This window comes from Silurus aristotelis (assembly GCF_946808225.1).
Source record: "Silurus aristotelis genome assembly, chromosome: 10".
Classification (NCBI taxonomy): Eukaryota; Metazoa; Chordata; class Actinopteri; order Siluriformes; family Siluridae; genus Silurus; species Silurus aristotelis.
In genome coordinates, this window is record NC_139583.1 from 19,782,893 (window position 1) to 19,810,662 (window position 27,770).

The 27,770-nt window shown below is 39.6% G+C and overlaps 1 protein-coding gene across 2 annotated transcripts; it reads right to left on the reverse strand.

The window, feature by feature from the left end:
- Positions 1-5,547: 5,547 nt before the first annotated feature.
- Positions 5,548-27,124, reverse strand: vaspb (vasodilator stimulated phosphoprotein b). 2 transcript variants are annotated; one of them, XM_083552701.1, is made up of 14 exons: positions 26,662-27,124; positions 18,604-18,775; positions 15,650-15,824; positions 15,112-15,178; positions 13,837-13,949; positions 12,777-13,033; positions 12,494-12,639; positions 9,391-9,454; positions 9,184-9,211; positions 9,035-9,077; positions 8,698-8,754; positions 7,726-7,795; positions 6,687-6,744; positions 5,548-5,649 (listed from the first exon to the last, which is right to left on the reverse strand). In XM_083552701.1, exons 1-14 carry the CDS (start codon positions 26,664-26,666, stop codon positions 5,615-5,617), a joined length of 1,290 nt encoding a protein of 429 aa, XP_083408827.1. In that variant the 5' UTR covers positions 26,667-27,124; the 3' UTR covers positions 5,548-5,614. The 2 variants fall into 2 exon arrangements, with proteins under 2 accessions (XP_083408827.1, XP_083408828.1); XM_083552702.1 differs by lacking the exon at positions 8,698-8,754 and having other exon boundaries at positions 26,662-27,099.
- Positions 27,125-27,770: the final 646 nt, after the last annotated feature.

A 27,770-nucleotide genomic window follows, 5' to 3' on the forward strand; every position in this document is an offset into this window, starting at 1 on the left:
TTTTCTTAAACGCACGACGATGCCAAAAGATAAACTCCCGAGAGAAATAGTTGTGAAAGGAAGGAGGAAGACAGTGAACAATGACTTTCTTGGTAGGCTACTGTTTAGATACAAGCCGTTGTAGTTGAGTCTGGGTCAAGGGAGAGCTCGCTAACTCCAGTTGTAACAGAAATCATATAAGCACAGACAGGTTTCCAAAACTCGTGCTTTTTAATTTTTCTTGGCAACAGCGTTACAGTTTAGTCAAAGAAACTTAGAAATGAGCATCAGAAAATAATAAGGACATAATCCTCGTCTTGCACACATGCAGTAATAGCGGGAAAATGCAGTGGCATGCTATTCCCAAAATACCGCTCTGCTCTTAAAGGAGCCACAACATATTTCACCCGTTACACCGTGTGTAACGTGTATATATCCATCTATTTATGGCAAGTATACAGCTGTTACCATCATACAAAATCTGTTTCTATATTGCACTGATGGCTGATATTTTTATATTGCATTGACAATGTAAAAACTTGAGAAATGGTATTTTGAGTCCTCTGTATGTCTGCACATATGGTGGCATTGACAAATAAAAACCTTGAACCTTACTCCACAGTTATGAAATACATTTTTATTATTAAAAAATAGTTCACTGATTGTGAAATTGAATATGGTCAATTTTCTTATTATAATACAGGCTGGGGAAGTTGTAACTCACTGATTAAGGCTTTGAGTTGCTGATTAGATGGTCAGGGGTTTGAGTCCCAGCACTGCCAAGCTGCCACTGTTGGGCCCTTGAGCACAGAACTTAACCTTCTCTGCTCCAGGTGTGCGGTATGATAGCTGATCCTGCACTTTGACCCCAGCTTTCAACCAGCTGAAATATGAGAAGGAAGAATGTAACTGTGCTAGGGTGTATGTGTGACATCGGAAAAAAATCAATTTTTTTGGACTTTTGGGTACATTGTAAATTAGATTGGAACTGTCTAACTCGGGGGTGTCCAATCTTTTTCACAAATGGCCACTGTGGGTGCAGGTTTTAATGCCATACAATTAAGGGCCACACCTGATAGTAATTGAAAATCAAAAATATGTAGAATTTGGTGCAGACTTGCTTGGTTGGAATGAAAACCTGCACCCACAACGGCACTTTGTGGAAAAGATTTAATACTCCACATCAATTAAAATAGCTGTCCAGCCATAATTTAGTTCAAGTGTCATGTGAAATCTTTTTGGTTAATCATTTCTGGTAATAGATTCATCAGTGGTTTGAGTCTTTTTTTTGTGCATCATATTGGATGTTTACATGTACGAAGGGCACATGGTGACTTTCCAACACCTAAAATTGCCTCCGAAAACAAGGGTGAAATTTGTTTTTGACTGGTAAAGTTGCATGATTTGGGGACTTAGGGGGTTAGAGAAACCTCTTTAGTTCAATTATTTTAAAATCCTGTATTTTTCTTCAATTAGTTTAAAACCTTGTAATTGTAAAACAATGAGCCATATTTGATTGACTAACAATTTAGTTAGTTACTTTAGCTTAAAGAAAGTCGTCTGAAAATGGACACAAACCCAGTAAAGCACTTAGGCAAGCCATTTAATTGAGAAGACTGACTCAAATTTGGTATTTCTAACAAGTCAACTGGATATTAATAGGCAGTGTGTTGAGTCTATGCTGCAGCTAAACCCTCTCCTAATTTTAGCTCGATGAACAGCATTCCCAATTCCATTTACTATAAGCGGTTTAAAACACTTTTCTAAATCATATAGGGTAGTGTTGCTGCTTATATATCGAGGTTCAATTCATATTGCATACACTTTTCATCCCACCTCAAAAGCATGGATTAAAGTTGGCTGACTATGCCAAATTCTGCTAAGGTGTGAACCAGTGCGTGCAGTGATGGCTCTGTTATTATAATTTGTATATCTTAATAATTGCAAAGTAAATACAGACGATTTAAAACAATCAATAAATAATACAGAGGTTATAACCAGAGATTAAAATTATGCATCTTTTTTTTTGTGGTTGCAACAGGCACTTGACCATTTCCACAATTTAACTTCTACAACCTGGAACTGGAATTGCATAATGGCATTATATGTCACGAATCATCAATTAAGTCCAATATTATTATTATTCGGATTATTATTAAAGATGAAAAGAACCTCCCAGAGGCCTATCTAGAGGAGGCTGTAAGGAGTGTCAGAGAAGCAATGAGGAAACCAACTCTGAAGCTACTGGAGAGATACACAACTTAGAAGCCTTTCAGAGAACAAAGCTAGACTTTATGGATCAATAATGAAAATAACGGTATTGTCAAAAAAAAAAAAAAAAAAAATCTTTGACCTTTGGCATGAAGTGATACATTTGGTAGGAGGGCATAGTAAGAACTCCATGCTTGTAGTGAAACATGTTGGTGGTAGCTTTTCATCAGCAGAGACTAAGAAATGTCAAGTTTGAGTTATAGACACCAAATGCATGATATAATAATCCAAGGATTAATGTAATATTTTTTTTAATAACATTTGAAAGTAAATAAGACTTTGATAACTTGAAATGTTGGACAAAGAAATGTTGGACCCTCAAAGAAGAAGCCTATAGATTGCAGGACTGTATATAGTATTCCCAGGTTGCCACACACTTGGAAAAATCTTTCATATTGTTTATTTTTCTTATGTTATTATCATTATCAAAACTACTCATGCCAGTGCCATTATTTGCTGAGAAGAGTTCATATAAATAATATCTGGTCGGTGGTAATGTCATGGTACCATAAAACAACAGCCTGAGTAAAAAGTCATACTCTCAGTGAACACAATTATGGGTGGGTCATTAATGGTCCAAAAACTTATCTTTAGGCAGCACCGTTAGGCAATACATAATTAATCTTAGAGAAAAAAAAAAAGGTTAAAATAATTTTGTCAAGTGATTTAACAGGATATGCTTTTGTAACACGGACATTTCAAAAACACACACAGAGATAACACAGAGGCATGATGATGCAGCAGCAGCAGCTGTATTTGGGTATAAAGGCAATGCTCCAGTGTGTGTCATGTGTGTGTGTGTGTGTGTGTGTGTGTGTGTGTGTGTGTGTTTCAGTGTAAAAAAAGTTTCAAATATAGTAAAGCACTTTGGAAATAAACAAAAACCCAGTAATAAGAAAGTCAATAATCACAAACCCTTCCCACCAAAAGATCAGTGTGTGTACATATATGTGTATACACACACATATATACATTATAATATATATATATATATATATATATATATATATATATATATATATATATATATATATACACACACACATTTACACACACACACACACACACGTGTACACACAGTTACATCTTTACACTCACACTGCATATCTGGTTGCACACATTTATATCAAAGGCAATTTGGTATAAACAGGATTACCATTATTTATATCTAGTTGATTATTTATAACCATTCACAGAGCTGGAAGTTGATCCCAAAAAAGAGCTGATTACCCAATTTCCAGGCATCGGGAATCAAAACTGATTTTGAGTTAATTCCACACGTTAAAAAGTTTCAACTCAAATTTACACAGGACATAGTGCAAGAACATGTACTATTCAACTGTTAACATTGGACTAATGCCTCTTTTCTTGGCAAATTCACGAGTAGTCTGGCAGTATTTCACTTGAGAGAAAAAAAGAAAAAAGTCAGATTTGTAATACAAAATGTTGCCAATGCTAATGCCTTAAACCTGGCCACCCAAATAAGCTGAGAAGAGTCAGGTACATGTTTAAATCTAGGTAAATGTTAGCGTAAGTTTATTCAAGCATTAAACAAACAAACAAAAAAAGCTCACGAGTTCATCGTCAAAGACATGCAACCAAAAAGACTGTGTGGAACAACTCCTTCAACACTGGGAATCGGAGTCAACTCCAATTGATTATTTAAATTTGGTTCTTTTTTTTTTTTCTTTTCTTTTGCGATTACATTTGAATGAAGCTTTGCATAGTGACTGTGCGATTGTGCTCAGGAGGCAAAAGGTGCCTGGTTTAGTGTGTTTATTTTATGTAATTTAATCAATAAATCCCAGGGTGACTGTGTGTGGGTGTGTGTCTCTATCCAGCAACTCATTAGAGTAACAGTGTACCTACTCCACTATTGTCGGTGTTTGAGAACTGTCTAGCTGGACTGCTAGGGGACAAACATTTAGAACCCCTTGTGTACTCCAGCAATTGTTTCTACACACTGCCTCTGATCTCTCGACATAAGTCGGACTCTTTTATCATTCTCATAGTGTTCACCGTGTCACTCTAAGCTGCTCTGGTTGGAAGTGTTTGCTGAAAGAAAATATGTAAAGACTAAATCATATCACTATCCTGAGAGTCTAAATGGCTGTACAAAGACAAACAGTCTCAACTTTATACAAATATGTCTGTCTAGAAAACACCAGGCTCATCAGAGTATCAAACTCTATTTTAGACCACGAGTTACACAAACTGAGTATCTGCATCAAACAGTGATGTAAAAAAAAAAAAAAACTACCCTCCAAGGCTGCCTACACAACTATTATATATCTATCTATCTACTCCAATAGGCCACTAATATATAGTTATTCATTAGAAATCTGTGGTTTATCAAATGTAAGATTGTGTACTGCGTAGTGCACACTGGGAACGTCAGTGAGATGTAGTGTACTATTAATACCTGAACGGTGTACTAGGACTGATCAGAAACGACATGCTGCATACTTTTAATGCTTGGTGGTTTGCAGTCTGCTCTCTGCAGTGGAAGACGCACAGCCATTAGAGGCCTTTTATGGTTTACAGTTTTTATAAATGGGCATAAAAAATTCCATCACGCCACACATACGAGGAGATGAGGAGAAAAGACTTGGGGTGGGTTTTAAAATGTGCAGCTGTTTTCCGGCACAGCTTAGCATCATGAAGTGTTATTTACGTTTAGTGGGAAGCACTAGTGTTTGATTCGTGTTCCTGCCTGATAAAAGGTCTACATAGTGTAAGAATAGAGTGCATAGTGCGCAGTTTGAACCCTGAACTGAGGAAATACTTCTAACTAAAGCTACCTCACCTGCTTGCTAGTTCCATAAAACAATTCACTACGGCACTGATGCCTACGCATATTTACAGGACATAGAAGTTAGTGGTGCTCTTTAGGAGCAGTACGCAGTCTTGCAATTGGCTGTACACCTCAATTTGTAGCACAACACAAACCCAGTTAGAGTGATTATGAGTCGTGCATTCACTTCCTGCCTGCACATGAGTGCGACTCTGGTGTTGCTGCTGTGTGTGTGTGTGTGTGTGTGTGTGTGTGTGTGTGTGTGTGTGTGTGTGTGTGTGTATGCCCACTGAGCTTTTACAGTAACGTGTTAATTATATACATTTTTCATTAACACCCCAAAAAACCGATGTGTAAACTTTTCTGAGCAATGGCAATGATAATTATGACAGCGTTGATAAGATAACAATGGGGGAATTAAAATAAAGACTGGATGATTTCAAATGAAAATGAGGCTAAATGGATTAAGTCCCTGCATATATTTGCATTTGTAAGAGAGTGTGTGTAAGAAAGAGAGAGAGAGAGAGAGAGAGAGAGAGAGAGAGAGAGAGAGAGAGAGAGACAGACACACTATGTGCTTCTTCTCTGTAACTCCTGAATGATTGCTATGGAGACAAAAAGAAAACAAAACAAAAACATTATTAATATTATGTTTAATCAACACACAAACATTAAAACACTGCAACTCTTTAAAAAGAAAAAAGGAATCATTTCAAATGCTAGTGATCAGTTAATATGCTTACTAGAACGATTGTCACTTTCTGATCACAAGAATTTATTCCAGCTTTATGTCTGCCAATATTTAACTAGCCCACTGAGCTGCTGTGTTAGCTTGCCTTCCATCATGCTATGGTCACAAAGTGGCTACACAGCTAATGCAAGACCATGTCTGGTCCCTCAGTTCTCCCTCTGCAATTTTATTTTCCACATGTCTACTAGTGGTTTGTTTGTTTTTTTGCTTCATAGTTTTTTTGCTTTATCATAACACTTTAATGATGCTCTCAGTTAGATGATAATGACATGGACTGACTTATCAAGCCATGTTGCAGGTGGAATAAAACATAGGGGAAGTACTATTAGGTAGTGACATCAGATTAGTGGATCCCGAGGACAAAAGTGCAGAGGTCCAACACCACCATCAAAGTCATCCCCAAAATTCTCAGAACTCCATGTCACACCCAACAAAAGACTCACTGGAATCCAATAAGTTTGTTCTGGAGAAGGTAGTCCCTATAGTTTTTTTTGTTTAAGCATACTTTCTAGTTCAGAAGAAGGACAGTGTCAGATTCTAGATTTATAAAGGTCTAAACACGCTAAGACAACGAACTATAATCAGTGCCATGCAGCCACAGGAGATCCGTTCCACAGAGCATATGCGTTTCTAAAGACCTAAAGTTCTAAAGTTTCTAATTTACCGTTCTGCTCTTTGGCCTCTTTCTAGCACTCCAGCCTTTTTAAGCAAGTGGCCTTGTCATATCTGACAGCTAGAGACACCAGGATTGTGTAATAAATTGATGTCTCTCTCTCATAAATGTCCCATAACGGACCAAGCCACCAACACCTCTTTCCTCGCACTCATACTCTTTCCCTTGCGACTGCCAGTTACAGAAATTTTAACAGACTTTTATACTTGTGCATGTACCTCCAATAATTTCCTCCTTGACTTTCTGCAGCTCTTTCCTCACTTCCTCCAGCAGCTCCTACAGCACACACAAACAAAAAGATTATATTGTTAGCAGTTTAAAAGAAGGTAACGCTCCCCAGCTTTGTATAGTTGTGTGTATTCGGAGTCTAACACCGACTGAAGGATACGAACATGTTCTTCTACCTGTAATAGTCACAAATATGCGACTGAGTGTGAAAACCTGAAGCCCCAATATTCTAGAAGCACACATTTCCTTGGACTGGAAATGTTCTGTATATAAATCATTCTTCTATAATCATATTTCTGTATATAAAAATGTAAAATGCTTTTTTATTAATATTGCACCAGCCATAATACAGCATGAATTGTAGTGCAATCAACATTCGATGGTGATGTTTAATAACAGCACTTGTATCTAACAGACTCGTCAGGCATCATGATGCTATTGCTGCATAAACAAGATCCAATACACCCTTTAGAAAAACCAGCTGAAATACCAAATCATTCAGCTTAGAATAATTAACTGAATTTTGATTGAAACAGATTTGCCTTGCCTACGAACATAGTTACAGTATCTCACAAACCATTTTATTACACCTTGTCAAGAGGCAATACTATAGAAATGAAACTTGGTTATATTTTTAAAGATGCCAATGTGCAGCATGTATAGCAGTACAGATTTACTGTCCTCTAAAAAAAATTACTCAACATGCAGCCATGCTGAAATGTGAGGGGTGTACTCACTTCTGTGAGATACTGTACATTCTAAATTACCCTAGCGGAAGAGTTATTATACTCAATGCTTGGTAATAGTTGTCCTTTAGTCAGACTTTTAAAGCAATGCAATGTCACTTTTGCACAGATACTTAACACAAGTCTCACCACAATGCAATATACATATAGACAATCGTTCATTTTACTGCACAGAGAGGAACTAATGTGACTCATGGGGTCACATCACTGTGTATAGAATAATGTCAGCAATGTTATTTAGGACTGGCTTTTGTGCATGTCATGATGTTGATTAGAAGCTGACCTGTTTGACTCTATCCAGTTCCGAATCGTCTCCACTCTCAGCCTCATTCGATGACACGCCTGCTTTTAGCCTGATGGAGAGGGAAAGCGAGAGGAAGGAATGAAGGGAAAAACAACAGTCACCATGAGAATGCAGAAAGGAATGCAGAGATGGGGTGAAAAAAAACCCAAACAAAAAACAACCACCAATAAATGCATTACAGAAACAGCAGGAAAGCGTTGCTTCGGATAAACCCATCTAAAAGCGATTAGAACAATTTGTGCAAAAGATCCTATTTACTAATATAAGATGATGTAATTTCCACATTCATCCGTTTATTTCATGCTTTTATGCTTATCGTATTCTCTGTAAATTTAAGTAAGACTTTAGCAAATTAAAGCAATTCATATTTGGACTGGAACCAAAATTTACACTAATAAAAATACACTATTGACATTTTCAATGATGATTGAGACTCGGTTTTACCTCTGATTAAACAAATTTTTGTCTCCATAGTTCATAATGCACTCCCTTTGAGCACACTGTCTATATTTTTATTTATTAGGTCGGAAATACTGTCCACAATTAACGGGTAAATCTTTTCGTTACCGCATGATTAAAAATGTTTTGTGATCAGATCGACTCTGAAATGGGTTTTCTGACAACCACACCATCATAATTTAATGGAGTAATTCCAGATGGCACATCAGGCAACTGCGGAACAAAGAAAGACCAATGAGCACCCAACAAACGCAGCTGACCAGCGATGAGCACTGTAACCCAGTATGACCTGTACCATCAGAAATAAAAGTAGTATATAAATGTTAGTCGTAAATACACAGTGCAGGGGAAAAACAAAAACAAAGATCTTGTTAGTCAGCGAGGAGAAGCTGATACAGCAAAAAGTAAACACCAGGCTGATGATTTACTTTAGCGAAGCTGTAAGGGGCAACTGCGTATATGTCTGTGTGGAGTTTTTACATGTTAGTGTACCTGGGAGTCAGAGCAGTGAAGGCAGGTGACTCCAGACCTCGGGTAACAGAGTTATTCCTGTATGAAACACAAACTGTGTATATATATGATGACTGTATATATATATTTATATATGACACGTTTAAACGATAACCAGGGGACGGGATGACGAGGTTGTTAACTGTTTGCCTTTCTTTGGGGTACCATTCCAAAACTTTTACCAAAATGTATTCATTAACTAGAAATACTGTACATTAGAACAACAAATGGTGAGCCACTAAAATTCCTCTGTTGCCTACTGAGAATCCATTTAGTAGAAAATTACAGCGGTAATGAATGCTAGGGAATTCTGCCTCACCTGGGGATGGTAGCAGACTTCTCCCACGGCCTCCGTAACGTGTCTGTTAAGACAAAATGCATAGTGAAGCCATAAGGGTAAGAGTAAGCTGGGGGGTGTACAAAGTTTATCTTGCTGCATATAACAAAACACCAAAAGACTAGTCTTACCGCTTTGGCCTTGAGACTCGGAATCGTCCTGGAAAAGCAGTAAAGAGTGATCAATAACAACGTTACAGAGTGATTCAGCAGTTTTAAATCTGCCTGCCTATTTCCCCTTTTTTTTTTTTTTTTTTTATAAAAAAAAAGAATAAAAAAATAAACCACGCTCACGCTAGTGTCATTAACTACAGTCATTAATTAAAACTGCACACTCACATTACTGGGCTCTTCTGCCTTTGGGGCCGGAGGAGCTTTCTCCCCTTTGTCTGCCGCTTTCCTCCTGAAAACACACACATGCATTAAATACAATTAATACAATTAATTTAACTTAAAGAAATTGAGCAAGAAAAACTGTCCAAAAAATAAATAAAAATCAAAAGACCAGAGATAAATATACCTAACTGCTATCTATCTGTTCCCTTCAACAGAAGGTGGAAAGAGAAAATGTTGTGTGTCTTACAGAGGTGGGAAGTAATGAAGTATAAATACTTCGTTACTGTACTTCACTATTTATTTTTCTGACAACTTTTTACCTTTATTCATAAATTTTTTTTACACAAATATCTGCACTTTTAATACCCAGAAAAGCGATTAGGGTTCTGGGTAATAATATCTACCGCTTTTTACATCTTACCTACTTTTTACATTTTTTAAAACAAGGGCATGTAGGTGAAGGGAACAGAGGTGATGAGGAGGTGATGAGTAGGTGTGGCCTTATGGAGAGGAATGTGGAAGGGCAGTAGATTTTGCTGAAAGGATGGAAATGGCAGTGGTGAACAATTATTTTAAGAAGAAGGAGGATCATAGGGTGACATAAGAGTGGAGGAAGGTGCACACAAGTGAAGTATGCTTATGCAGAAGATGCAACCTGAAGCAGATTGGAGACTGTAAGGTGTTGGAAGGTGACAGTGTAGCTAGACAGCCTCGGATGGTGGTCTGTAGGATGATTTTGGAGGTGAAGAAGAAGAGGAGGAGAGTGAGGACTGAAAGAAGAAAAGGATGGTGGGAACTGAAAGAGGAAGACTGTAGTGTGAGATTCAGAAGAGGTCAGTCAGGGGCTCGGTGGTGGTGAAGAGGTGCTGGATAATTGGGCAACTACTGCAGGAGTGATGAGGGAGGCAGCTAGAAAGGTACTTGGTGTGACTTCTGGAAATAGAAAGGAAGACAAAGAGATGTGGTGGTGGAATGAGGAAGTGCAGGAGAGCATAAGGGAAAAAGGTTGGCAAAACAGAATGATGAAAAAAGGAGGCAGGAGTACAAGGAGATGCGGCAGCAGGTAAAGAGGGATGTGGCGAAAACAAAGGAAAAGGCATATGAGGAGCTGTATGAGAAGTTGGACACTAAGGAAGGAGGAACAAATCTGTACCGATTGGCCAGGCAGAGGGACCGAGCTGGGAAGGATGTTCTGCAAGTTAGAGCAATAAAGGATGGAGATGAAAATGTGTTGGTTAGTGAGGAGAGTGTGTTGAGCAGCTGATGAATAAAGGAAATGAGAGAGAGAGAGAGAGAGAGAGAGAGAGAGAGAGAGAGAGAGAGAGAGAGAGAGGAAGGTTGGATGATGTGGAGATGAAGCAGGAAGTGGATAGGATTAGTAAGGAAGTGAGAGCAGCGATTAAGAGGATGAAGAGTGGAAAGTCCGTTGGACCAGATGACATACCAGTAAAAACATGGAGATGTTTAGGAAAGATGGCAGTGGAGTTTTTAGCCAGGTTGTTTTTGGAAGGTGAGCGGATGCCTGAGGAATGGAGAAGGAGTGTGCTGGTGCCGGTTTTTAGGACTAAGGGAGATGTGCATATTTGCAGTAAATACAGGGGAATAAAGTTGATCAGCCACACCATGAAGTTATTGGAAAGAGTAAGAGGACAGTGTGACAGCAGTAAAGTGTGCAGTAGGAATGACAGACAGGTTCAAGGTGGCGGTTGGACTGCGTCAAGGATCGGTTCTGAGCCCTTTTTTGTTTGCAGTGGTGATGGACAAGGTCAGAAAGGAGTCTCTTCGTGGACTATGATGTTTGCGGATAATATTGTGATTTGTGGTGAGAGTAGGAAGCAGGTGAAGAAGAGCCTGGAGAGGTGGAGGTATGCGCTGGAGAGAAGAGGAATGAAAGGCAGGGAGGGAAGGCAGTGGAGTTGTGCGGTTACAGGGAAAAGAGGTGGAGAAGGTGGATGAGTTCCGGTACCTGGGCTCAGTGCAAAGTAATAAAGAGTGTGTTAGAGAAGTGAAGAAAAGAGTGCAGGCAGGGTGGAGAAGAGTGATAGCAGGAGTGATTTGTGATAGAAGAGTATCTGCGAGAGTGAAAGGGAAAGTTTATAAGACTGTGGTGAGACCTGAGCTGTTGTATGGTTCAGAGACAGTGGCATTGATTAAAAGACAGGAGGTGGAGCTGGAGGTAGCAGAGCTGAAGATGTTAAGGTTTTCATTGGGAGTGACGAGGATGGACAAGATTAGAAATTAGTTAATTAGCGGGACAGCGCATGTAGGACGTTTTGAAGACAAGGTGAGGGAGGTGAGATTGAGATGGTTTGGACATGTGCAGAGGAGGGTAATGGGGTATATCTGTAGGAGAATGCTGAGGATGGAGCCGCCAGAAAGGAGGAAAAGAGAAAGGCCAAAAAGGAGGTTTATGGATGTGGTAAGGGAAGACATGCAGGTAGTTGGTTTGAAAGAGGCAGGTGTAAAGGACAGGGGGGTATGGAAACGGATGATCCGCTTTGGCAACCCCTAATGGTAGCAGCCGAAAGAGAAAGACATTTTCAAAACAGGCTCATTACTTTCTTTTTAATCTATTTGGTAAAATGTCAATTTTTTTTACTTCTCGTTGTGCACCGTTTTCAGCCCATCAACCGATTTCCTGTCATTGGACGGCTTTTTCAATCTACCACAGGTGTATCATTTCCCAGTTATCACACATCACAGATGTAGGAGAGTTTACGAAGCTAACAACGAGCAAGACAGAAGGCAACAAGAAGTATGGGGTTAACGTGGATGAGACAGAAGGAGTCAGCGATGTAAACATGACTAAGAAAAGAGACATTCCTGATCACGTGATCATCATCATCTTTTCTCTGCTTATGTTCTATATTCAGCCTGGACACATTCATTAGGTAACAACAATTTAAATTAGTTTTGTATTAATATATTAATATGATATGAGGTCCAGTTACCAGCATGACACTAAAACAGGTAGTAGTAATGGCTACTTTTGAAAAAGTGTAGTTAGTACTTTAACTTTTACCAGAATCTTTTAAAACATGAGTATCTGTACTTCTACTTGAGTGAAGGATGTGTGGCCTTTTGCCATGTTTGGTGTCTTATTTACCGTCTTGCAAGTATGGCACTCATCTCTCCCATCAGCCCTCCACCTCCTCCACTAGACCCAGACCCACTACAGCGGCTCAGATCAGGTTTAGCAGGAGCAGGAGCAGCAGCAGGAGCGGAAGGAGCTGCTGTACCACCTTCGTCCGTCTGGGGGAAACAGACACACCCAATTTAGTACAATACAGAATGAACGCTGAACAGAACCGCACCCGCTGTAAAAGAGTGTTATAATATCAGTGCATCTTGTCCTAATTATTACAAAATTATTCTAATTTTGTGCATACCTTGGCGACTTTGCGTAGTTTTGCTCCAGCAAGAGCAGCAGCAAGTCCTCCTCCCCCTAAACCCCCTCCGTCTCCCCCACTTGAAGGAGACGGTAGGGGTGGTGCTGGAGGAGGTGGTGCACCTCCACCAGAAGGTGGGGGCCCTGGTGGGGGTGGGGGTGCACCTCCAAAAGAGGGAGGAGGGCCAGGTGGAGGAGGTGGCGCAGGAGGAGCTGGTGGGCCTCCGGGTGCAAGAGGAGGAGCAGGAGGAATCATCACTGTGAAACCAACACAATGAAAAGCGATTAGGGTTCTGGGTATTAATATCTACCTCAGGTGTTTTGAGTCCACAAAAGCGAAACAACCACACAAAAGCCAAGTTTATTTCTATAGCGCTTTTCACAAAAGACATTGTCTCAAAGCAGCTTTACAGAATTTAACAGTTAAGGTGAACGATGTGCATTTATCCCTGATGAGCAGCCATGGCGACTGTGGGAAGAAAAAACTCCCTTAGATGTTATGAGGAAGAAACCTTGAGAGGAACCAGACTGAAAAGGGGAACCCATCCTCAATTGGGTGACATAAGCAGAAGCAAAAATGGTTGGAAATATAAATGAAGTAACTGCCAACAGAGTGAATGTGTGTGGCCAAAAGATTTTATACGATTAAAAAAGGTGCTCTGCTTACAGCTACAAAATGGAGCAGAGAGCTACATAGACACATATCATAAAGTCAGCTATTCTGCTTTTACATGATTGGTGTGTCTTTAACAGATTAATTTATACATTTATATAAATTACAAATAGCAAAAGAAACAAAATGCCCATGTACAAAACCAGCAGAAAAGTCATAGGGAAATTCTAACACCAAGCTGTCAGCAAAATACCATTTACATCCAAAACGACTGCTAATTATTACACTCAAAATGAACAGGCCAGTAGAAATGGGTTAGCTTGGTTCATTGAAAGACTGAAGGGAACATTAAACATGTGTTAAAGCAAAAACAAATTATGTGTAATATTGAACCTCAACTAACTGCAAATCCAATACAATGGAAATGAAACACCAAATTCACACTCACCTGAAGCAGCTTGTCGCTCTCTCTCCAGTCTTTCTCTCTCTAGTCTCTCTCTTTCAAGTCTTTCCCGTTCTAGTTTTTCTCTTTCCTGTTGCTCCAGTCTCTGTTGTTCCAATCTGCATATGAAGAACATGGTATTACAATACAGAAGCGCACACACTTACATGCCCACGTACATGAACGCTTCGTTCTCGATAACATTATGTTTCCGGACTCTTGCATAGTTTTTAAATGGCCAATTGAAATTGAATTAATTGCGATTTATTTTAATTTTTTTACCATTTTTACGATTTAAATGCGTCTTATAATGTTTTTTAAAAAAACACATTAGTAATTATTATTTTTTGGATAAAAAAAAGTCAATGATTAAATAAGAAATGAACTTTGGTGGATACTTTTGAAAAAAACTATTGGCTGAGTTACTGCTGCAGTTCTTCTTGGATACAACTCAGTTCTGTAGATTCTGATGTTTCTACACAATCTTCTTGGCTTGTTAATTAAACTTTGCTGAACAGTCTTGCCACAGATCATTAATTCGATTCAGGGCTGTGACTGTGGAATTCTAACATTCAGATTATTGGATGTTCTCAATGTGAAGGGGAGTCTGGGGTTTTCATCAAATGTTGGCCAAAAGATTACATTTTCAATTCAGCAGAACATAATATTTTTCCACACATTTGCTGAGTCTTCAACTTTAGAATTACATCTGTTTTTTTATTTTTTATTTATCCAACAAAGCCATAGACAGCCAACCTTAAAGCACAGCTTTGTCGTCTCTCTAAGCTGGAGAGTAAGCTTTGGAATATTCTTTTTATTTTTAATAATGGATTTACTGGTGCTCTTTAGGATACGCCAGTGTTTTTTGTTTTAAACCAAAACTGACTTTTTCCAGAACCTTGTTTGATAGTTTCTTGTTTAAATCATTTCTTTAGTTTACAGAGGATCACAGAGTGCAAATACTTATACAATCACAAATCTGTCAATAATTTTGCTATCAATACTGATTACTTTTTGGGCTTTTTTCATATATACATTACATAGTTTATAGCAAAACAATATAGGCTACAGTTTTAATGACAACATATGTTATTGCTGGTCAAACACTCATTCACATTTTATATTAACGGACTCCCTTCCAAGAACAACCAGTCTGACTGATTATTAACTTGTTATAGTATAAGTATTTATAAGAATAAAAAAGTTGAAAAGTTCTGGGGGGTATGCAAGGCACTGTCTCTCTCATTACTGTGTCAATCCATCTTAGTTTTTAGAAGCTACCTTCTTTGCTGATCCAGCTCCTCCTGTGTCGGTCCATTTGACACCATACGAGGGCTTGCAGAAAATCCTACAGAAAGTATAGTTTTATCATTAGTATGATTGAGGTATAGTTTCATAGTGTTCAAAGTGTTATTGTTTTTATTTTGCAGAAGAAAGCTACACGCTAAATAACTAAAATGTGTTTAAGAGTGCTGGTTCCTAGTTATTTGAGAACAATAGTTTAAGCCTGTACTATACACCAAATATGAATGTCTAATTACAATGGGTTAGCAAAAAACGGTCAAGCAGATGAGGTGTTCTGATTCATTCAAAAGATTAGCTACACCAAACCTCTCATAACATCTGAATGATCAAATAAGGAGATTATATATTTAAAATAAATTGATGGTCTGCTTTATTAACAATAAAGCCTTGTCCATTCACTCTGACTGCGTTGGAAATACTAATATAAAAAGATGGAATATTGTTCCAGCAAATTACTAGTGCGGGTTTCTGTAAAGCTACCACAAAAAAAACCCTGTTAATGTATATATTTTACCTCCGTCTCCACTGAGCATTTCCAGTGCATGCATCATGCCATTGGCGAAGAGTGTAGCATCCTCTTTACTGCTGAAGTTTAGACCCCAAACTTGCCTCGAATCTCGCCACTGATGGAAATTGGGCGTGGCCTGATTGTATTTCAGTCCTTTTGCAATTGGACAGTTCATCACCACCTGGAAGGATGAATCACTCTGATCATGATCTGGCACTCATTGCTTGAAGCAGTGTCCAAATATTGTTTTTTTTTTTTAATTTTCATTATTATAGATTTAGCAACTGCAGTGAGACACCGTAGAAGTCAACCAGCAGATGGCAGCACTACAGCTGAGAGAAGAGAAGACACTGACAGACATGAGCGCGTATTTGTAAAATGCTGACTGTTCACTTCTGTTTACTCTGTTTTACAGCTCTGCATTCCAGAGAGAGAGAGAGAGAGAGAGAGAGAGTTATTTCTAACCCACAGCAGTTCAGTCCAGCTGAGCAGGAAGAATAAATTAAAAAACAAGTTGGAACCTGTTAGAGAGAGAAAGCCAGGCAGAGAGATTAGGGTGGTAAAGGGTCTGGAGAATAAGAAGATGGAGGGAATTCCCTAACAGGCACAAGAAGTGGAGTGAGTGATTACAGGAAACAAAATCCACTTTAGGACAGATGGATGCTGATCTCTGGGGAAATAAAGGAGAGAGAGAGAGAGAGAGAGAGAGAGAGAGAGAGAGAGAGAGAGAGAGAGAGAGAGAGATTCAAATGGAAGAGAGAAAAAAGTGTGTGTGTGGGGGGGGAATCCTTGCTGACTGATCTTCTCTAGTCTACTTCTACAGTATTAGCAGACCTGACATGGGTCTGACCTGGTTATCGCCAGTCTGGAGATTAGTGTTTAAACCTTTAGCACTGTGTGTATGTCTGTGCCACATAGCGTGTGTAGGTTTTTGGCCCTTTGTGATAGGAATGTACGTGGGTGTTAAACCCGTAATGAATCAAACACATGACAATTTTTAGTTCCTGAGGACATTGGGCTGATCCACACAGAAGAAAGAGCATGTTTACAACAAATTAAGCTCTAACGTTATTCCACGTTGTCCCTGCAGTTATAATGGCCTCCACTATTCTGAGAAGATGTTCCACTAGATTTGGGAGTGTGCTTGTGGAGATTTGTGGTCCTTTACTCACAACGGTGTTAGTAAAGTCAGGTACTGACTGGCTCCACTTTATTCCAAGTAACTTCAGTCATTTTGAGGGTAAAGCTCTACAGTAGGAAGCTCAAGGGCTTATTAGTGTACAGATCCTTTCACAAGCAAACTATCCACACAAATGCTATGCGTTGAGAGAATGCTAATTGGTTAGCGTATCCCCCAACACCACAGTCAAAATGTTTTAAGTTTGCTTCCCACAGGTTCATGTGATCCCATTCTTGTATAAACTTTCTTTCGGCTTCTCCCGTTAGGGGTCGCCACAGCGGATCCTCCGCACGTTTTTTGATTTGGCACATGTTTTACGCTGGATGCCCTTCCTAACGCAACCCTCCCCTATTTATCCGGGCTTGGGACCGGCACTAAGAGTGGCTGGGGATGGTTCCCTGACCGGGGATCGAACCCGGGTCGCAGCCGTGAGAGCGCTGCATCTTAACCACTAGACCACCAGGTGGTGATCCCATTCTTGTATAATGTAGAATATTCATTGTGATAGTGTTAATATAACTATTATATAAAGTATGAGGCTTTGCTGTCTAACAGCTGTATTTCATTATAATAAGCACTTTAATCCAGCAGTCCTTTTTTATTCTAACAGACTCTGAATAACAGTGCAGGTGATGTAAAGGTGACATACACCACAGCAAACCAATAAATATTTAAAAGCACCTGCAGCGAAACTGAAGTGCTCGGCTATAAAACATGCTCATATTGTTAAAAATATAGAATAACTATGAAATGCTTACAGTGAGAATTCACTTGATTTATACTTTTTTTATTTTAGCATAATTATCTCTGTGTTATCTTCTAATATTTATTCTATTATTCCTATAATCAATGCTAGAAGTCATGTAGAGTGCCTCCCAAAAGTTTGGAAACACCTAGCCTTTTATCGTTTTTAAGAGACACATGTATGTTCCTTTTGTTTATATGTCATTTCACCATATAAAGATTTACTTTGACCAAACATATACAAATTTTTTACAGATATTACACCTTTCATAGCATAAACACCTTTTCACACACTTCACACCTGGACAGTTTCTCCAAGCACTCAGCTGAAATACTTTGCCATGCCTCTAAAACTTAAAAGTACCAAACGGTACTCTTTATTAGCTGGACATTTCATTCTGAACTTGCAATCAACAGTCCAGCCAACTGTTTGCTCTTACAGAGCTTGTACCTGCGCTTCGGGTCATTGTCTTGTTGTATGGTGAAGTTGGTTGCAATTATCTGAAATCCAGACGAAACTGCGTGGCGTCGTATGTATGGAATGGTAGACATTTTGGTTCAGTTTTTATTTCACTTGGAATAAGTTTCCAACCTTCTCTGCCCGAAAGCAACCCCAAACCATTAAGCTTCCACCTCCATATTTGACTGTGGGTGTGAGGCAGTCTGCTAACATCTTCTCTCCTGTTCTCAGTCTTACGTGAGCTCGTGTGAGAGCCAACAATGTCAAACTTGGACTCATATGTTTATAAAACTTTGTGGCAAATAAAAAAGAGAAACATGCATGTGTCCCAAAAATGATAAAAGACCTTTTTTTGACCATTTTTTTTGACACGCCCTGTAAATATATATAAAAGTATTTAAAAAGCTGGAAAACTGTGTTTCATGAGACTGCCTCTTCTAGAGACCAAGTGCTCATTCACAGTAGTAAACATGAATGTTGTGCGCGCGCACACACACACACACACACACACACACACACACACACACACACACACACACACACACACACACACACACACACACACACACAGTGTACCTGCTGATCAGGCTGCATCTTCCTCCCCACTACCCTGAAGCTGTTGGTGGTAGGGTTGTGGTAGATTTGAACACGACTGATCACCTGAGCGCCGGTGCCAGCCGCCACCCAGCGCTTCCCAGTTTCATCATACACCATCACTGTGGCCCTCGCGCTGCATACACTCAGCTCACTAAGAAACAGACATGCAGAGAAATACAAAGAGGAATAAAGTTAGACAAAGGGAGAGACATATAATGGGAGTTATCATATTTGAATGATAAGAGAGTTTCTGCCTTGCTCAAGCGCCATCTTGTCAGCTCTGGCAATCGCATACTACCTTCAAACACAATAAAACGCCTCACCTAAATTACGCGGATGTTCCAAGAAAATAAATAGCATGCCTGAATTCTTACCTCCGAAAGCATTTAATCCAGGCTCCTGCTGTGAAGAGTGCTACATAATGTATACCATACATATATTCACAACACACACTGCAGGTACACTATAGGGCTGAACAATTTAGGCTGCCATGTCAACAAGGGCATTGCAAAGTCTGCCACTGCCTGCAGTTTTCTAATAATTCGTTTCTAGTAGATTGTACAGAATAGTTCAATGTTTGCCCTCAAATGTCTGTAGCACATTATAGGCTGTTACACAGGTATTTATCATCACTTCCCCAGTTCATTACATAATTCCGAACAGCTTTTCAGGAAACCCTGGGCTCTGATGTGACAGAAATATTAAAGCTGCCATCCATTTCCCACCCAAAAGCATTCCTTTTACAATGAAACAAGAAAGTCATATCGGCATTGCTCACTGAGTGCTTGGCCCATCATTTGTACATCGTCTCTGCTTTTGTTTGTTTGTTTTGACACAAAAACATTAAACACGTTCTTTTATTCTGCTTTGGTTTCATCCTGGTCAGGTTTGGTGTGGAGCCTGAGACTATCCCAAAAACACTGGGTGTGAGGTGGAAATATACCCTGGAGAGGAATACAAGTCCAACATTGAGCTCTGTGCGCACACACACACACTAACATCTAGGGGCCTTTTATAGTAGATCGTCAACCTATTGGGAAATAGGTGGAAATTAAAGGAGGAGAGACACACACACAGGAAAACTGCAGTATCAGTAACCCAAGCTCAGAATCCAGTCAGTACCCTGAACCTATAAAAGCTCAAATGAACCCGCCATGCCACCATAGTGCCCTCTATTGGTATCCATACCGATGACACAAAATGCATAATTTATTTTCTTTTTTCTTTTTTTTTACCCTATTGAAGAATGTTTTGATTTGGGTCTTTCACAAACACACTGTAAAAAAGAAGAAAGCTTGGGTATACACAACGGGCATTTTTTATGTTTTTTTTTTTTTTTAAGACATACTTACTGGATAAATCCTTGTTTGAGTGCTCAAAAAACAGAGTTTATGTGAAAGCACAAATTCCCCATTTGACAAATGAAAGCCCTGGTGATTGAAGAGTTAACAGGAAGTGCAGTGTGGAGTGTTTGGAGAAATTACTGTATAAGGAAACAGACATATACACACTTACTGCCTCATTCCTTCTATCTCCCAGTCGCCCAATAGTTTTTATCACCCAATCTTCCACTTCCTGTGACATCATTTTGTGCCTGCTACCCACTTCCTGTTGCCAGGAATTCCTAATAAGGCTCTAAAACAAATTACAGACACACACACACACACACACACACACACACACACACACACACACACACACACACACACACACACACACACACACACACACACTTCCTGTGTCTCACTCTCTTATACTATGCACAGTAAAGGTGAGCCAGAGTGTGTGTACAGTTACACTGTACTGTTTAGAATCTGTCTGTACATATACAGATAGTGCAAATAGACTGTATATGAAATAGCATTTAGATGCAGGGGGGGGGGGGGTTACTTCGCTGCAAACATGAACAAGTGCTAATTGTTGGATTGAGACATGTCCTGTTAACACACCTTACCTACACAGCATGTGAATCAGAACTGGCGGTCTGCTCTAGTGTGATACTCAATTGCAGTGCTGTGACTAACACTCCTCCGTTTTCTCCTCTGTTATTCTCTCCTTCGTTCTTCTGACGTGTCTGTGCTTGCATCGGCTGGGGCTGCAGGCCATACTTTACTCACACACACGAAAAATCAAAGCCCTCTTAGTCACTCTGCATTCTCATCCCATACTTCATTCTGAAAGTATTTTACTTGTTCAGATATATAATTATAACCCTTGGTGTTCGTGCCCTACACAGTTTCTCCAACAGTGTTAGTGCACTAGAAGCGTAAACAGCATTCCTCTACTTCCTTTTTTGGACTGCTGAACGAGTGCACTGATTCTTCTACTTAATTCCTTTTGCAGGCTCAAGTGTGAGTACACACACAGGCAGCCACATGCAACACACACACATACATACAGACAGACACATGCAAAACAGACACACACAAAAATACACAAACAAGCAGATACACAAAGTCCAAGTTGTGCATGCTGGCATCCTCACAGCCGCAATCTCTTTGCGTGTGTTTCAGTGAGACTTCAATGGTATGAACATAATGTTCCTGGGCTTCTGCAAGCATGGAACAGTAATTTATGGTCAGGTTTGAATACCGTTTGGATCAGGTTTCAAATGCCTACATAAGAGATGCATTATATTACCAAAAGAAAGTGGGCACCTGGCCATCACACTAATATGTGCTTGCTGAACGTTCGATTCCTTCATAACCACCATTCGTGGGAAGTTGAGCGTTAGAACCTGGGGATTTGTGCTCATTCGGCCACAAGAGCAAGCCATAAGGAGGCCCTGAGGTGCAGCCAGAGTTCCAGTTCAACCAAAAGGTGTTCAAGTGGGAGTTGAGGTCAGGGCTCTGTGCAGGAGCCACGGTTTCTTACTCTCCTTGGGAAGCCATGTTTTTTTTTGTGAACCTCTATTGTCAAGCAGGAACATGTTTGGGCCCTGTTGTTCCAGTGAAGGAAAACTTTAATGCTACACCATACAAAGACCTTGTAGATCACAATGTTGTGCTTCCAATTTTGCGGCAACATTTTGGGAAAAACCCACGTGTCAGCGTGCGGATCGGGTGTCCACATACTTTGGCCATATAGTGTATGTAATACAGATTAAAAGGCATCAACGTTGTTTAGGATTTACAATTGCTCATGCTTGCAATCCACCTGGCCATCATGAGCTACCTAAAAGCCAGGGGAACACTGGATCAAATTACAAAATACACAGACAACACAAATTGGATACTAAAAATACACAGAGTGCATTTTGCACTTCAGCTGTGATTCAGCTAGCCAGTGTTAGATGGTTTGTATTTAGAGCTACACAAAGCGTTCAACTCATTTAACCTTTTTCTGTTTTCTGTCCCATTTCCTCTGCTGGTTAGAATCCAAACATGTAGCTTATGTATTTTGAATTAAATCAGTCAGTCTTCGACTCTATTACTAACATATACACTCATCAGCTGCATTAATAAGTGTCATGCAATTACAAAATCAGCCAATCGTGTTACAGGAAAATGCATGAAAACATGCGGCTACAGCTAAAGCGCTTCAATGACTGTTCACGCCGGACATCAGAATAGGTGACTCTGAACATGATGTGTTTGTTAGGGTCAGAAGAGCTGCCAAATTATTTCAGAAACTGCCACAATGTATCTAGAATCCTGAAATGTGTAGTGTGGTTGAGCCTGTTCTCAGTAAAACCTCAAATTCCTGTTCTGGGCTGAAAGAAGTAGAACCAAACAATCTTCTGCTGTTGATCTTTAAATTCAGTGACACGTATCAGTTCACCACATTTAGACACCGGGCAAATCCAGTCAGAGCATTCTCATCTGGGCTTTCTTATCAACAAAGCATTTTCACCAAGATATGCAGCTCAATGCAGATTTTTGCTTTTGACACCATTCTGTTTTAATGCTCGAGAGTGACACTAATTTGTTTGGCTTCAAGTAATGTTATATTGTGACATGGACAACATGATTCAAGAGCCATTAAATGAATTCATCTTGGAAATCGTAATCCTAGTCAGACAAAACTAAAATGATTGTGATTGCATGTGTGTGGTTGTAAATGTGCTGAGCACACGAGAAAGAGAGAAGGTTGTGGTTTAGGCTTTTGGCTTGAAGTAACAGATGTAAAATCCATACACTGTTGACTAATCACCAATTTATCAAGAAATAAAAATAAAAACAGTGCAAATCAATCCAATGCATTTAAATGCTTGATTCTGAGCGCTTAAGGTAAACCTAGGAACATCTTTGTAAAAAAGACAAAATGAACCAGCAACAACTATGCAAATGTATGGGTTCTGTACAGTAACTCACAAAGGCTCATTTACACTCATTAACAGGGAAAATGGGGGATGTTTCGTTTCCAGCATGGACTGGGCTGATAATGCCACAGACTCAGACAATCAGCGATTAGACATCACACACTTCCTAGGTGACACACACAGTGATGTGATGACTGAGTAACCACAAACTCTGAACAATGTTCTATTCTCAGATATGATAGCTTCCAAATGAGTATGCATTTTTTTTTTTAAATAAAAAAAATTATATATATATATATATATATATATATATATATATATATATATATATATATATATATATATATATATCTCGTGTGTGTGTCTGCGTGTGTTTAAAAGACAAATCAGCTTTCCTTGTGTGGCCTTCTGAATGGAAAAGATATAACAGTGGTCACAGCCAAAATCATTAATCAAGTTCATTGCTATTACTATATTCAAAGAATGGTGGAAATGAGTACTGTTATGAATTAAACAATAAACATTGTGTGCTGTGCTAATACAATAAATGTTATTGTAACGTAGCTAATTTTTGTTTCATGTTGCAAACAAGTGCAGCCTTTTCTAAATTCGTATAATCTGAAAAACAAAATAAAAAATAAAAAGGCCAAACACCAATTTTAGCCAATCGCTACACTTATTTTGTTGAAGTCATATACACATTTATGTAGGCCACAAAAATGCTTAATGCCAATACATACAGTATGTTGACGACAACAACTAAAAGATAGGGCTCACAGTGCTGAAAACAAAAAAATATATATTGAGCGTTTCCTAGGGTGCTGTGTGCTAAATCTACTAATGCCACTGCAGAGCACTGGCTAAAAACTGGACATGCTCTCCATAGCATAGGGTGTCTTTGCTCGTGGCACATCTGAACTGGCGCACCTACATTTACATTTCTGGGCATGCTACCAGCTCTAATGTTTCGGCTGTCTGTTTTTTTTTTTTGCTCACAATCTACTACTTCAAAATATCTTGCTAAACAACTGACTTATCCAAAACTAACAGCAGAAAATAGCCCAAAGAAACATAGCAGAATCGTGCTTTACAAACTGAAGGAGAGCATGTGAAGGCACATTTCCATCTCACACATTCCAAATTTACTGCATAAGCTAAAGGTTCGTACAAGCAAAAAAATCTTGTGAACTGCACCACAAGTTACAGTTCTGTAGTAAAGCTTTATATCAGCACACAACAGATTGATCTGTGTATGTTCACCTTTTTCAGATTTCAATAACTCAGTATTTACAAGGAGAAATGGGACGTGTTCTATTGTGTTCACAGGTCACGATGGGCGTTAGATGACTAAACAGTGTGCTATTGTATTAAAAAAAAATTAGTCAACACTTTTTTACCAGCATCACTTACACACACACACACACACACGCAGGGCACTAATGAGACATGGACCAAGCAGAAACTCACTGATATTGTTGGCGGGTGTGTGAGTAGGTGCTTTCATCATCACAGCCAACTAGTGCAACAGAGAGCCATCTTTGTTCTTTCTTTCTTTATTCATCTTCAATCTTTCTCAATTTCATGACTGTATATACATGATATATCCAGAAGTATGAGGGCACCCAACCATTAAAACCATGTGGTTCATCGCTGGACTGTTGCCACAGTTTAAACCTGTTCCAAAACCAGTTCCAGCATGACAAAATCAGTGTGCTCAAAGCGAGGTCCATAAAAGTGGAAAGACTCGAATGACCTGCGCTGACCTCAACCCTACCGAATATCGACTGCACCCCAACAATCACGCGTGACCTTATTAATGCTGTTAAAACAAGGAGAACCAGCAACAATCCAAAGTTTTACCGGAAAAGACGAAGTTATTAGAACACCAAAATCAAATATTTAAAATGCACACAGTGTCAGACGATACATTAGCGATACATGTTAAATGTATGTGTATATAGATATTCGGTCAATTTAATTATTTTACACAGTTTTCCAGAAAGGTTCGTATTTTTGAAAGTTCACAGGGCATCTAACCGAGTCAAACAAGTGGGAGGATTTTATTTTCGTGCTGGCATGAGAAATATGTCTCCGAAGATATGACACTTGTAGGACAAACAAAGACCACATTGCCTTATGCGTTAACAGTGTTTATTCATGGTTTGTTGAAAGTACTGGCATTTCTACCTTGGGAATTTTATCCCCTCAAGCAAGTTCGGTTTTTAGCCATTTGTTAGAATGGGTTTGGGCACCTCTGATCTAAACTCTAATGCCATGCACAACAGTCGCTACAGATTGCACAAAATATGATGTGAGAAAATCAAAGGTACAGTGAGCATCAGTTCTGACCGTGTAGACAAAAAAAATTTCCTCCCACCTCCAAAAAAAAATATGCCAGTAGGTTGCCTGGCAATGATAAATTTTTCTTAGGCATGAAAGAGCATCTGATACCAAGTGATTGATTGGTTTCTCATGTAGGGTGTATCCATAAATTGCAACAAGTTTTTCAGGTTATACTCCACATGTACTGTGTCCCTGACCTGAATTGAGGAATGGAAGTGGTGTGTTCTATAGGTCTATAGTATGTGAATTGGAATAATAAATATTATTATTAAATAAATGAAAAGTATCATAAGTTTGTCCACTAAAGGCATGGGGCCGCACAGAAAAAAAAAAGACCTTTTCCTAAAAATGTCCTTTTCCACCAGTGCTAGTTTTTTCTATGCATTGATATACGAAGCTCCTACTGATTCTGCAAGATTGTGAGTTATATTTTAATCATATGTAATAATTACATTAATAACTGAATCCTATAATGTCAGACTCACTTATGATCATATAGCGAATTCTCACACACACACACACACACACACACACACACACACACACACACACACACACACACACACACACACACACACACACACACACACACACACACACACACACACACACACACACACACACACACACACACACACACACACACACACACACACACACACACACACACAGCCAAAGCGGAGCTTGTCACTACACATCGCGCGCGCTGCCGCTACAGGACGTGGAATGCACAGCGCGCGCGCACCGGACATGCGCAGACAAACAGATTGAGCGCGCACCCTCGAGGCGAGTTTCAGCCGCTCCCATGAACTGATAAGAGGGTTACAGGTAACTACTTACCTGCAGTTAGAAACCTGCTCAACGATTTATTCTAATAAAATAAAAACAAAAAAAACAACACACAACTAAACTGTTTAAGTATATATATATTTTTTTAAATGAACCCCAAGTAATAATTTGTATCACCGGCCAGTCCCGATAAAACGCCGAACTAAGCAAAAATTCGAAATCAAAGCTCGGTTGTTTTCTCTCTTTTACCACCAGAGTCTTTCTGCAGCAAAGTTAAAAAGCAACCGTCCAACCACCAGACACACATTCACAATAAATTACAAACAAAAAAAAGCCCGTGTTTCTCTACTAATTACATTACGGTCCTAAAGAGCACGCTAAAACCTCCATGGCTAAGCGTAAACATTATGAAGTGCAGTAGTTTGGGACGTGGCCACTCTAGAGCCGTGAAACCCAAAGCTGTTATCCAGTTTACACTCTCAGATTTCTTCCCAATTCACCGCTCCATACAAGGGCAACTCTACGACAGACGGATTGAATTTGGATGAAAGTGTGTGTTATTTGTGCAGAAGAACAAACTCCGCTGTGTGTGAACGGGGACAGGAATTACAAGCGAGAACACAAGTCGACTTCAGCTGCTTTACCTCATTGTTCAGCTGCTCCGAGTCCCAAAGCGAGAAAAGTGAACAAAACAATGCCGATAACGAGCACTTCCTCATCTATCCTGCCACCAAAGCGCTGAACGGGATTCTCTTCTCGCTGTACAAACTCAATTTCCTGGTTTGGGAGGGGAAAAAGGGGGCTGGAAGAGTGGAGGTTGTCAACTCCAATCAGGATCTGCCACTCACCCCCCCCCGGATCTCTCCCTCTATCTTAACCGCTTTCGGCGCCCTGAATAGTACAGTATACAAGTGTAGAACTAGTCCTCAGACTCCCCTCTACACCTCCATCTCCTCCTAAAGCAGTTTAACTCTGTGTCTCGAATCGCAGCAAACTACTTCAGGCATTAACGGTTAAAGCTCGTCCAAGCTACAGTAAGCCATTTCTCACCCCCTGCCCCGCCCCGCCCCCTTATTCTCTTTCCTCTCGTCCTGAGAAAACTTGCCCCGCCTTCACATACACAAGCCACGCCCACCACCGACCCCGCTAATTCGTTCCCGTCTCCAATCCAACAAATTCCGCCTCCTTGCTGGGATTGGCTAATACCTCATAGAGACGCTACCGAATATCCAATCTCCGTAAATAGGCGTGGTCAACAGTACAAAGGGAGTTTTGGCTCAAAGTTCAAACCAATCACAACAGATTTTAGAAGGCCAGCGTGCATCATTGACGGTTAACTAATAATAGACTATCAGATTTTGATTTACAAAATAGCTCCCAATTGGGACATACTTCCGGGTTTAAAAAGCCGTTTTCAAAGTCCCATACGGTCCTTTAATATAGCTCTATTTGCAGTTTTTAGGATCTACCCTTAAATATTAATAACGGTTAAATATATAAATAACGGTTATGTAGGTGAGTAATACATGTTATTGTGAATTAATGACTTAATATAATCAAGCAAATTATTTTATTTTAAAAATTTACTCTGGCAAAACCGCCTTTATCCGTTTGAGCGTGCTGACGTCACCCACCCGCTGTTAATACAAAGTAGGCCACGCATGCGCAAACTCAAGCCTAAGTGTCAGTACTAATTATGTCCGGTAGATGGCGTTGTAACGCTGCCCTGTTTTGTGCATTGTGTGAGTTCAGA

What these genes read in the sequence shown, in the direction of transcription:
- vaspb (XM_083552701.1), bottom strand. An exon ending in AGGCAGAAGAGCCCAGTAAT is followed by an intron (nt 9,212 to 9,390) that starts GTGAGTGTGCAG and finishes CTGCTTTTCCAG; the next exon opens with GACGATTCCGAGTCTCAAGG. An exon ending in CAAGGAGGAAATTATTGGAG is followed by an intron (nt 5,650 to 6,686) that starts GTACATGCACAA and finishes TTGTCTCCATAG; the next exon opens with CAATCATTCAGGAGTTACAG.